Below are 12,058 nucleotides of genomic sequence, written 5' to 3' on the forward strand. Positions count from 1 at the left end.
TGATCAAGCATATATTTAGCTCCTCCGGTAAAACTGTGCTGATGGGCAGTTCGTTCTCTCGCAGGACAGGTTTTATTACCTGTAAATTTTGCTGTATATTTACTTGCATATAGGATCTCGCTATAGGGGCCACTGGTTATTTGTTTCTTCATTCGTTTCGTTGCACATGATCATTAATCACCATCTTCGCTGCTCATGACCTCCGTAGCCATGCTGCCCAGGGTAGCCCCCTGGCCCCCCTTGGCCATAGCCTCCCGGACCAGGACCCCCCGGACCAGGGCCTCCTGGATGACCAAAGCCTCCAGGATGACCAAAACCTCCCGGCTGACCAAACCCTCCCGGCTGACCAGGGCCTCCAGGGTGACCAAAGCCTCCCGGATGACCGGGGCCTCCGTGTTGCGGCTGGTGTCCGTACTGACTATGCTGCTGGTAGCCTCCACCGCTGTGGCGTGAAGGCTCGTGGTACCCGCCGGAGTGACCACCACCACCACCACCTCCTCCTCCTCCTCCGCTGCCGTAGTAGCTCGCGCTCTCACCCCTCGATGGCTCGGGCCTTGAGTGGTGGGACATGCGGTGGTTGCCCTCGCCGTCGTAGCCCCTCCCTCCGGGGAATCCGCCGGGCATCGAGTCGTCGTCCCTCCGGCTCGATCCATAGTACGATGAGCTGTGGCCGCTGTAAGATTGCTGGCTGCTGTACGACGACTCGTGGTGCGGGCGCGAGTGCTCCGACGAGTGCGAGGAGCTTCCGTAGTCCTGGCGGCCACCCGAACTGGGCTGGCTGTACGACGACGACGAATTGCCATAGTCCTGGCGACCGCTGGAGCTGGGCCGGTTGTACGGGGATGAACTGCTGTTGTAATCCTGCCTGCCACCGGATGACGAATAGTTGTTATGGCTGCTGCCGTTACCGTTGTTGTCGTCGTTGTCGTTCCTCCTCTTATCACCGTCGGGTCCCCCCAGGATTCCACCGAGTGCCGAAGCTGCGATTCCCAGTAGACCACCTGGCCCATCGTCCTTCTTGCCACCGTCATGGCTATTGTTGTTATTGTTGACAAAGTTGCCGACGGCCCCAGTAACGCCCGAGACGATTGCGTTGGCAGCCTGAGTGGCGATCTTGTCCTCCCACGTCTCCTTCTTCTTCTTTTTGCCGTCGCCGTGGATGTGCGACGTATCGAGGTGGCCCAGGCAGCCGTTGTTGTGTCCTGTGTCATATTCGCCCTGGTTCGTGTGTTAGAGGTTGTTTTGGTAACCTATAAAGAGAAATAATATTCCAAGAGTCGCAAAAACCCACCTCCTTGTGGTTCTCGTGGTTCCTGACACCGTCCCGGCTCAAACGCCTCAGGTAATCGCGCTGCTGGTCCGGGCCCATGCAACCCCACCACTGCTCGATGGAGCGGTAAAAGAGCTCGCGGCCCTCGGACGAGCCATCATGTCCGATCGAGCGCTGTGCTGGGTGGTGCAGCACGCCGTATATGATGCGGTTGACGGTGCGGCCAATGTCGATAGACTCGTCGTCCATGGCCTGCATGATTTGGGGAACGACCCACTTGACCATCTCAGCTGCGGTCTTACCTGCAGGTTCATTAAGGAGCTGTGACAGGGCATCGGGTGTTGGTTGTCAGCTGATATTTCCTTTTCCTCAGACCAAAACAAGACACACATGGGATGAAAGATAAGCAGCAAAGTCAAATAGCCTTACGTTGGTAAAGTGGTCCTTGGACAGCATCGAGTGCGTCGGATCGGCAGACCTGTCGTCGTCAAAGACGGCAAATTGGTCACGCTTGCTGCTCTCGACAATGCCGTTGGAACCAGCGTTCATTTCGTTTTGGATCTGCTGGAGCACAGGCACAATAAATGGAGCGAGCTGCATCATGACGAAAGCATTCAGCTGGTCCTCGAGCTGCTCGATAATTTTGGGGATGACGGGGATGCTGGGCAAGGCATCCGAGATGATCTTCATGATGCGGTCGTGCCACTCAATCACTGGGACGATCTGCTTGAAGATGTTGGACACCCACTTTGTGATCTCCTCAGGCTCGCGGTGCGGCTTGACCTGGAGGTTGTTCATCTGCGCCTGTGTACAATCCTGCTCGATCTGGTCCATCTTGTTGGACTGGCTCTCGCCACCAAAGAGCGAGTCAGGCAGCATCTTGAACAGGTTCTTGAGCAGGCTCGTGTCGTTCTTCTTGTTGTCCTGCAGCAGCTCCTCGAGCTCCTGCAGCTCGTTCTGCTTGATCTTGTCCGATACCTCACCAGCGACCGAATGCAAAAAGTCAACCTCTCCGAAAGTCCCCGTCGTGACCGGGTACACCTCGTCCCGAGCACCAGGGATGCGGAGTTTGGTGTCCCGCCCGACGTGCGGGAAAACGTCGCGGTGGCCCATCTCGATCAGCGCCAGCTCGACGTAGTTGCTATGGGCGAAGAAGTCCTCGAGGCAGTGCAGGGCGGTTCCCATGAGGCGCATGGACTCGTACAGGTCCTCGTCGCGGCCGTTGCGGGCGTGCGCGCGGCCCAGGTCGATGCAGCGTCCCAGGAGGTTGCGGAGGAGGCCGGCGGACGTGTCGATGCCAGCCCGCTCGTTGGCGATGTAGTTCTTCATGCCGCTGTCCGAGTCGACTGTGAGCTCACGGTCATCGTCGACGCGGCCACGGAGGCCCTCCCAGTACTGCTTGGGGTTATCGCCGCTTCCGTAGCCCTTGGGGTTGTCGATGTGCTCCTCGGGTCGGTAGCAACCTAGACGCTCAGGGGTGACTTCGAACTCTTTGGAGCCGAAGCCAAAGTTCATAAAGGCCAGGATGGCGACTGGAGTTCGGTTTGTTAGTGGATAAGGTGCTCGGTTAATCATGGGTTGGGCGTGGCTTTTGGTTGGATCATTCACCTACCAACAAGTCGGATTGCCTCGTACGACACATTCTTGATAGTGCCCAAGTCGACGGCCTGGGAGTAATCCCTCAACCAATTGCCGAAATAAACACGCATCACGGACATCTTGCTGAACTTTTTGCTCTTCTTGTCCATGGCGCGGGCCATGATGATACCGAGGAGGGCATCTTCAATATCTCCGTGTCGCCAGTTGATCTGTCGTGGTGGAAAAGGTCAGCATCACGGGATCAAGCTGCGGAAAACGAGACTCAGATATATGGATGGGATTGGAATAAACGAACCCCTTCAATCGGCGATTTGCTGCTAATGTTTCCAGCGCCGAAAGCATAGGCCGGGCTGGCCCAGCAGACCAACAAGACAATGCCAATCAGCCAGAAGTTTGTGCGTGAGTCCATCATCTTGTGACGTCCTTTTGTTCACTTAGTTGTGACTCTATGCAAAGTGGTTTTTTTTCGTTTCGAGCTCAAGAGCCCTCTGGACTACCAAGAGTGAAAATTGAGGGGTAAAAGTCAACAAAAGGAACCCAGCATGACGTATGCTTTCTTTTTCTATGGAGAAAGAAAATGAGGGAGGAGGGCTTGGCATAGTTCTACCAAGACAGGAGAAATTGTTCATCCGGAGGAAGAAAAGACCCACGACTGGTAAACTTCAAAGGCTCACGTCATCGTCGTCGGCAATGGCTGAGATGCCAAGGTCCTCCTGGGTTTTTGTTTACCAAGAAGCGGGTAATCGGCATTGTTCATGACTTGGTGAATGGGGATTGCCAAGACTTCAAGAAGCGCCATTGAATCGATGTGAAGAAATGCAACAAAGGGTCGGTTCTGGGTGGAAAACCAATAGTCAAGTATAAATGACCAAGACTTGATTGGTCAGACAAGTTGTAGGGCTGGTTATCCTGCATTCCAAACTCTGGGATTACTGGGTTGAGCAGTCTAATGCCTGCCTTTGAAGTCGGCTTTTTGGAGCTCAACTGGTATCGAAGTAAAACTTAGAGGCTCGCCCTGAATCAGGCAAGCCCCATATGAGCTGCAGCATGCCAGATTGGGTCTAGACTATTCTAGTCTAGATTGTAACATAGATCCATCCAATCGATTCTAGATTTTGAACAAAGCGGCAAGTGGGGGATAAAAAGACAGAGACTACCTAGGTACCTACGAAATTGGGTTAGCGTCCTTAAAAATGACCAAAACAACCTCCTAACTCGGAATTTGAAGAGGTACGAAAGTAATTAGTTACCATCTGAAAATACCATCGCATTTGCCGTCGACAATTTCACAGGGAGCATGTTTGTAACTTACCTTTATTTTCCATCCTGTAATTAGCTACGGTTGCTGTTTGCAACTACTTTTTCATATTGGCGGGAACGCTGCAGCCGATTTTGCTGCAGTTTCCAGGAAACCTTGTGGACAGACAAGAATCGCGCTAAAGATTGACATCCATCATGAAGATCTTTATTTCGTTCTTTTCTCCGGACAACAAGGAGCTGCCAGAAGCTTGATTCGGGAAAATGATGGACATCTGCGGACCCTGAAGCTCGTTCATTGACGAAAATTTCCAATCTTGACCCTAAGCCGTCTTGGCAGGGGCCTCGGTCTGGGCCCAATGTTCGCTTCCAAATATGATGGCCCCGTTTTGCTGCCCTTTGCAATTTTGATCCGAGGTACTTCTACATCTTCAGCCCCTTGCTGGAATCATAGGCTCCTCGGCCGGCTTTGCCCACCCAACCGTGGCCACCACCGCTGCCCAATCGAAAGTTGCACCAGCGAAGCAGCCGATCAGGGCCCTTGCCTCTTCAGTGTATTGGAACAAAAATGCACATCTCCGGGATCGCCCTCCGGGCCCTAACGGCCCTGTCGGTAGCACACTTGGCAATCGCACAGGAAGCAATCAACTGCAACTAAGTGCAGATCTTCATCTCACGGGGCCACGGCGAGTCCATGCCGGGCCTGCAGACCGTCGTCGCCGACGAGATCTGCAAAAACCGCCAGTCGTGCGGCTTCCAGAGCATCGCCTACAACGCCACCAGCGGAGCCGGTACGCTGTGCCTTGACCAGTACGCTGGCGTTCTCCGCGCCTGGGCAGACATCTCCGAGTATGCGGCGCAGTGCCCGGACTCAAAGCTCGTCATAACCGGCTGGTCCAGGGGTGGCGCCCTCGTCTCGGACCTACTGGCTGGTGGGGGTGGCATTCCGCTCGCAGGGGATCTGTGCGAGCAGCCGGTCACGCCTGCGCTGGACCCGGATGTTTTCCCGGGTAATAGAGGTATGTTTTGCCTTCGTTTACAACGATACTATGCTTTAAAATCACAAAGGATATGAGAAGAAAACTAAATAATGGTAATCGCTTCTTCAGTCGCTGCCGTTGTCAACTTTTGCGTCCTTCACCACAATGGTAACCAGTCCTGGAACGTCGGATCCGGCTCGTCGCGCGACGGTCAGCACCCGCGCAACGCGGAAATGCTGCGTCAGCTCGGCAGGTGGGCCGATCGGTTCCGCGACTACTGCGAGGTCAATGATCCCCTGTGCGCCCAGGGAGCGGACCCGGCATCGCATCGAGACTACTTTACCAAGGAGGAGTGGCGCCAAATGGCGGCTGAATTCGTTGCATCTCGGCTGGGCTAGCTTTGGGTCGTAGGGCGGATCTATGGGCTGCTTTTGTATTATAGTCGCGCCCGTGGTATATATCTTGAACTCCAGTGCAGCGGTTTTGGACGCAGACAAATTATCGAGCCTTTCCACTTGTCATGACGAAAAAAAAGCACATCCTCTTGAGCAGCTTGAGTACTGTGACACAAGAGACCCAAGCCTTTTGGGAGCAGTTCAGCTGAATGCAGGGACATGGGCCGTCTAAGTAGCAAGCCACATACCGGTCAGTACGTTATTCCTGTTAGGCTTAAACCGTTTGATCTTCAGCACCTATAACTATGTCTAGTCATTTGCCTCAGGATCCCACGAAACTGGGCTGTCAATAATTTTTTGGACAAAGCCGAGCGAGGGGTGACCAACGCTTGAACCTGTGGCGCAGTTGCCAAGACTCCCTTAGGCTTTTCGTTTGGATTCAACTTGACCACGAACGTCATACTGGTACAGAGCAAAGCTTGGGCTTTACTTGACGTCTCCTTTGCTTCCACGTTGTTGTGTTTCGAACTCTTGTTCCACATCTCGTAGGCGTCCAAGGATTTCACCCTCATCCTGATGGGAAACCAGGAATTTATACAAGTCTTTTCTGGGCTTTTGAGTGCGATTTGATGGCATGTTCTTTCCCCCCTTTTCTTTTATTTTTCTTCTTTTCTGTTTTTCTATCTTAAGCTTGTTAAGATTCTGTTTCATGTCTTTGTTGTTTTATACCTATGGGTCTAGCCATGAGAGTGTTATTTTTGGCGAGCCTCTTTGATCCACCCAAGTGGGAGAAACCCCACAATCGTTCCAGCCTGCCATCGTTTTGTACAACCTTCCCCACGAGCCATGAGCAGATTTGCGACAATATAACACAATCGCATTCTAAGGAGTTTCTTTATGCTATTTCCAGACTTGCCTGCGCTTGTTCTAGCCTGGCCCAAGCGCCCCAGGGCACCCTCACTCTCAGGATAGGCGTGTTTCTGCTTGCTTAATCAGGCAATACTACTGTAAAGGCCAAGACTATGTACTACGGCTTCAAATCGAACCCATCCCAGAGACCCAGGTTTACTCTGTTTCTATTCTCGGTCCGGCATCCAATATATGCTTATATAAAAGCGTATCTCACCTCAATTATGGTTTAACTCCCATTAATCTGTGTTGTATATGTCCTTAAATACCTCTTATTGAGCTTCGATTCTTATTTCCTGTCATTATATTTGTTTCAGCTTTTGTGTTTCCCTCTTTCGCTCACAATTATTGCATACCATTTCTTTCCCCAGTCCTCGTCCATACACTCATTTTCAGGCAAAATGCAGTTCTCCAAGATCACCCTCATCGTCGGCATCTCCGCCACGGCCGTCTTTGGCCTCGCCGAGGACCACCAGAGCACCCCCGCGAACCCCATCCTCGCAGCCCGCCAGAACGGTCCTCCCTGCAGCGGCCGCGGCAACTGCGGCTACGGGCTGCCCTGCGTCAATGGTCGTTGCGCGACCTCGTTCAAGAACCTCAAGCGCGACTTTGCCGACCTCCAGGGCATCCACAGCATCCACGCTCGTCAGAACGGCCCCAGGTGCAGCGGCCTAGGTAACTGCGGTTACGGTCTCCCCTGCGTCAACGGCAGGTGCGCCACTTCGTTCAAGAGCTTGCAGAACCGCGAAGAGTCCGATGTTGCTTCCGACGGCGACGATGAGGAAGAGGAAGAGTAAAACGTTGCCGTGTCTTTTATCGAGCCACTTTGTTTTTCTCAGCACTGGGTAGCGGGAGGGAATATGTGAATTTTTTTGGGTCTGGGTTTATTCTTTCCAGCAGGTGTTCAACAGGTTCAGACATAGATTCGAAAAGAATTTGTTCCCAAACAGGAGTAAAAGTGAGCTTTTGTGGTTTCATCCGGCTGCCAAATTGATGAATACACCTTCACGGAATCTTTTTGGGGTGTCGAAAGCGATAGATTGGATTTGTAAAAACGATACATACTCTCCTGGTGCTTGAAAATCTGATATAAATCAGGTCTACGTCAAACTCGGAGATTCAGCTGCTTTCTGAGCATCTTGGCTTCCAAATATCTGAACCAGCGCCCCATTTCAATATAAAGGGTTCGAGAAGTTTACTTCTCCCATCAAATCAAAGCTACACATGACTAAACATAACTTGATTCAAGCCAAAGGAACTCATCCGTCCCTGAGCTGTACATCCGCATAATTGTTTCCACTCCTATTCTTAACATACATATTCCACTTCCACTTTGATATTACCCCATGCTCATTCAGGGGCATACGCCCTAGTACGATTCGTCTTCGAGGATGGGAGCGTCCAAGCGGTTGAGGTCAACGTTGGGCAGGTTGACATGCTCATCAATAATGGGGGCGTCAAGCCTGTTCAGATCAACATTGGGTAGGTTGACGTGTTCGTCGATGATGGGGGCATCCAAACGGTTGAGGTCGACATTGGGTAGGTTCACATGGTCATCACCACGCTTGGCTGAAGAATCGGTCAGATGTAGCAGGTATAATTGCTGCAACGCTTCGTGCAAACGTCTAGGGCCAACTTACCAGGGACAGCGAGGCCAAGTGCAACGGGGGCCAGAAAGCCGATGAGAAATGTCTTGAAAAGCATCTTGTTTGTACTTTGGTAGGAAATCAAAGTGAGTGATCGTCAAGATAAGACAGAGTTGTTTTGTTTTGTTCAGCGCAGTACAAGATACATAGCTTGATTAAGATTAGGTGGCTGCGGATCAAGGCAACAGTGGACTTTATATCCATCTCTTGGGCTCTTGGACAAATTTCTTGGTCAAGTGTTTAATAGGCCGTACTGACTTTCCATGTTACAAAGTGGATATTTGGTGTCACAGATGGCACACTACACCTTCGAAAAGAGGAAGGGATGTGCAAGTAAGCCGGACGATAGTCACTGTTCCAAGGGTCAGATGAGGGGATTTTCTTCGGGTCGTCGCATTCAACTCTGGATATGCGCTTGATGCATTATTGCCACCCAGCCAACACCTGCAGCGGCTGTTGTCCAGACAGGTCTTTGTAAACAGAATGCAGCCTGACTATCCCCGGTGAGTGAGGGGCATGTTACTTTGGCCACTCTTTCAATGCAGTCAGCATTAATTCGCCATGCAGTCAGCCATTTTTCGCAATTCAACGGGCAGGCGACTGGACATTGCCTCATTACCCCCAAAGATTGGTTCTACAGTATATATCAGATATCCCGCCTTGAAGTTCAGAAAAGGGCAGGAGATACTGCAATCAACACTTCTGATTGGGTGAGCATATGGCGCCATGCAAGCATGAGGAGAGCGGGGAAACTTGATGTGATATAAGTGATCAACATAAGCAGCTTACGTTGGATGTGACATCTCATAACTCGCTCGGCAGAATTATGAATGGAGGGTCGTGCGGCACCCCCTCACGGGCTTGATATTACATCCATCTACCTGCCGTCTCAGTACAATACATACCTCTCGGTACGGCCCTCTCTTGCCGCCCTCGGCGAAGCTAAGCTTTTTCACTCATCTCTTCACACGCTTCTATTTTCCTACACATCATGGAAAAATACAGCCCAACCGAGCCCTTGCACCAGCGTCTGCTGAACCAAGACGCTTCTGACGATGGTGAGAGCAGTAACAGCAACTTTGGCTTCGCCATGCCTCGACCTGCGTCTTTCTGGAGCAGGCTGAGGAACAACATCACTGGTTTCATTTCCTGTTTGTTGCTGTGTTATATTGCTGTCGTCTCAACCATCAACCTGGCAACAAAAAGCAACAACGGTAGTTCCTCTCACCACACTGGACAAGAATCCCTCAGTAGCATGTTTCCAGGTTTGTTCCAACTTCCATTGTTTACTTAGACTTTTTGACGAGACTCAGAACAGCCAACTTACTTTATTTTTCTTTCTCCTACAAGCACTACCTGACCTGAACATCGAGTACCAGAAGCGGGTTGAATGGGTCGACCCCAGACCTCACCCCTTCAACCTGCCCGTCTCGGACGCGCTCGACACAGCCTGGGAGGACCTCCTGTACAGCCTAAACGTTCGGGTCCGCCCTCATGAGATGAACCTCATCAACGAAACAATGGTCAACCGCGCCCGCGTCACGGGTGACGGGTACGCCGCGGCCATGGGTATCTGGCACGAGCTCCACTGCCTCAACAACCTGCGTAAACTGCTCCATTGGGACTATTATGGACCCAAGTATGGCGGCAAGGAGAACCCTGAAGCGTTCGGGAAGGGGCATTCAGGTGAGGCTTTTTGTCCCGTTCTCCTCATCCCCTTGTTTTTCTTTCGTTTTTCACAAGTACCTAGACAGAGAAAGACTTACTGAGTGAGCTCAAAACAATTACAGACCACTGCATCGACATGATTCGTCAATCTCTCATGTGCAGGCCCGATACCTCGCTCTACCCCTTCCACTGGGGACCAGATGGAATCCCCAGCAACCACGTCAAGGCCAAGACCCCCAAGACGTGTGTCAGGTGGGACAGCCTGGAGAACTGGGCGCAAAAGAGGGCATTGAGGCCGGGCGAGTATTCCTACGTCAGAGACCACTCTGCCCATCAACAGGCAAAGATGAAGGGTGAGGAGAAGAAGGCCAAGTCTTCGTGAGGAATTGAAGGGTGACAGAAGATTCCAATATGTATAATAACTACTATTTCTTTACTTGCAGCTGCGGTAACTTGTGGTGATGGGACGAGCTATATGAAACTGGCTTTGGTGCGTTGCTTGCAGTAAGGCCTTTGGGATGTAGTCAGGTTACGAGCCAAGCGTACTACCAGTTGACTGGATTAGGGCTGCATCTTTATTGTCTTGCTTTCTCTCAAATTGCCATAGTATGACAAACAGGTTATGTACAGAGAAGGCTCGGGGTGACCTAAGACAAGTACTCCGTGGGCAAGCATATTGGACAAAAGCGTCTTCAGAGCAAATTGTATCTTTGTAACGTATTATGCACGAGCCCATATGGGAATATGGGAACTTGTATACAAAAGAGGCCACGCAGTCTATCTCTATCTTATAAAGCGCTGTGGCAAAGGTCCATTTCCCCTATAATATCACTGCGAAAACGTCTGATGACATAAAGCAAAATAATTCCGGAGGTTTTATAGAGCCTAGACTGTAAGCCATGTAATTTGAAAAGCCGCATGTTGATTCAAGCGTCTTACCTTCAAGAATTGGGGCAAAAAATGCTGTAGCAGGCACCAATAGGGCTGCTCGCAGTCCTCGCACCTCAATTAATTAGGAAGGCCGGAGAGATATCGTCGCTCGGACCGAGTGTAGTTCCACCGGCTTTGGGTTAACACTGCGCTGAGGCAGATGAATCCAAGCCGAAAGAGAGGACTATTGTGCTCAAACTGGACTGGATTTTCTTGAGTGATGAAACTCCTATGATAAAAAGCTTATGAATGAGGAAGCTTTTTGATATGAAAATGTTTGGCTTGTGATGATGAGATAACCGTCAGACGACAAACAGGTCGGCTCAAGCTTGCGAGAGGTCTTTTATCTTCCCTAGTATATTCACACTAGTCCGGTCATTGTTGGGCGCTGCGCAGTTCGGGGTAAATGGATGGGTATCAACCCTTTAGGCTTGAAAACCAATCACCGTAGGGCTAACCTTGTCGAGACACAACTTTCCGAGTCAAGAAATCTCATGTCTCATATGAAGAAGATATTTATGGTACCTGGCATCGATCATCAAATTTTCCAGGTCCCAGACGCCCGGGGTTTTCACATGTGCAGATGACATTGATCAGACCTGGCTCCCAAATCTAGACCTTTAGCCAGAACCATTTGGTATTTCGGGTTACTGAGCCAAAGAAATCACAGCGTAGTCTCCAGCTAAGGGCTTACTAGATACACCGCGTTTGGTATAACACTAATGATGAAGACGAACAGATAGCGTGCAGAAAACGAATCAGTTACGAGTATTATGAATAGTCTAGAGTGACATATCGTCTATTTACCATAACAAGGCACTATCATGATTTCTTTTTCAAGTTGGCTTCTTGCAAAAGTCAGTCTTCAGTCATATTCCTTCTGTTTGAATGATTCGAATTCTTCTTTCCCATCCGTCATTAGTCATACTTGCAGAACTGTTGATGGAGCAAACGTTCCGCCACGTGCAGCCAAGACACATTGTCCACTTAAAAGTACGCAATCACCTTGGTACATTTACTCGCCCAGCGTTGTAGTGTATCTGCAGAGTAGCTGCACGCATCACATGACTTCTAGGTTTTATGTCCCGGCCAGGCGTATAGAAATATGGAATGCCATTTGAGGCCTGATAGTGACAGCCAAGCCTACATATGGGCCTCGTAAGCAATAATCTCATGGTGTGTGTGTGTGGGTTTTGTGCCCGTGATACGTCACCAGCGGAAAATATGGGGAACGGATGGCAAGAAGCCCAAAAGAGCAACAGGATTTATCTGGTTAAAGGTGTGATTCCTGTGCGGGTCACGGAATAACATCGGATTATCGGGTCGACGGGTATGCGCCAAGGCACCTTTTTGTTCTACTGCAGATTTCCAAGATGCCCAATCGTGATGGGCCAGTGCCAGATA

The 12,058-nt window shown here is 50.8% G+C and overlaps 5 protein-coding genes across 5 annotated transcripts; 3 read left to right on the forward strand and 2 right to left on the reverse strand.

The window, feature by feature from the left end:
* Positions 1-177: 177 nt before the first annotated feature.
* On the reverse strand, positions 178-3,281 carry PgNI_07232 (uncharacterized protein; the record flags this gene model as incomplete). The annotated part of the gene is made up of 5 exons (XM_031127247.1): positions 178-1,218; positions 1,292-1,591; positions 1,700-2,802; positions 2,883-3,078; positions 3,165-3,281. 5 exons carry the CDS (start codon positions 3,279-3,281, stop codon positions 178-180), a joined length of 2,757 nt encoding a protein of 918 aa, XP_030981008.1.
* A 1,413-nt stretch (positions 3,282-4,694) lies between these two features.
* PgNI_07233 (uncharacterized protein) lies at positions 4,695-5,504 on the forward strand (the record flags this gene model as incomplete). The annotated part of the gene is made up of 3 exons (XM_031127248.1): positions 4,695-4,739; positions 4,791-5,145; positions 5,236-5,504. The coding sequence occupies 3 exons, from the start codon at positions 4,695-4,697 to the stop codon at positions 5,502-5,504; spliced, it is 669 nt and encodes a 222-aa protein (XP_030981007.1).
* A 1,307-nt stretch (positions 5,505-6,811) lies between these two features.
* On the forward strand, positions 6,812-7,207 carry PgNI_07234 (uncharacterized protein; the record flags this gene model as incomplete). The annotated part of the gene is made up of 1 exon (XM_031127249.1): positions 6,812-7,207. One exon carries the CDS (start codon positions 6,812-6,814, stop codon positions 7,205-7,207), a length of 396 nt encoding a protein of 131 aa, XP_030981001.1.
* Positions 7,208-7,392: 185 nt separating this feature from the next.
* On the reverse strand, positions 7,393-8,441 carry PgNI_07235 (uncharacterized protein). Its single transcript, XM_031127250.1, has 2 exons — positions 8,051-8,441; positions 7,393-7,979 (listed from the first exon to the last, which is right to left on the reverse strand). The coding sequence occupies exons 1-2, from the start codon at positions 8,112-8,114 to the stop codon at positions 7,780-7,782; spliced, it is 264 nt and encodes an 87-aa protein (XP_030980999.1). The 5' UTR covers positions 8,115-8,441; the 3' UTR covers positions 7,393-7,779.
* A 418-nt stretch (positions 8,442-8,859) lies between these two features.
* Positions 8,860-10,596, forward strand: PgNI_07236 (uncharacterized protein). Its single transcript, XM_031127251.1, has 3 exons — positions 8,860-9,321; positions 9,407-9,742; positions 9,847-10,596. The coding sequence occupies exons 1-3, from the start codon at positions 9,048-9,050 to the stop codon at positions 10,104-10,106; spliced, it is 870 nt and encodes a 289-aa protein (XP_030981004.1). The 5' UTR covers positions 8,860-9,047; the 3' UTR covers positions 10,107-10,596.
* Positions 10,597-12,058: the final 1,462 nt, after the last annotated feature.

The sequence above is a fragment of the Pyricularia grisea genome, assembly GCF_004355905.1.
Source record: "Pyricularia grisea strain NI907 chromosome Unknown Pyricularia_grisea_NI907_Scaffold_4, whole genome shotgun sequence".
In the NCBI taxonomy this organism is placed as follows: Eukaryota; Fungi; Ascomycota; class Sordariomycetes; order Magnaporthales; family Pyriculariaceae; genus Pyricularia; species Pyricularia grisea.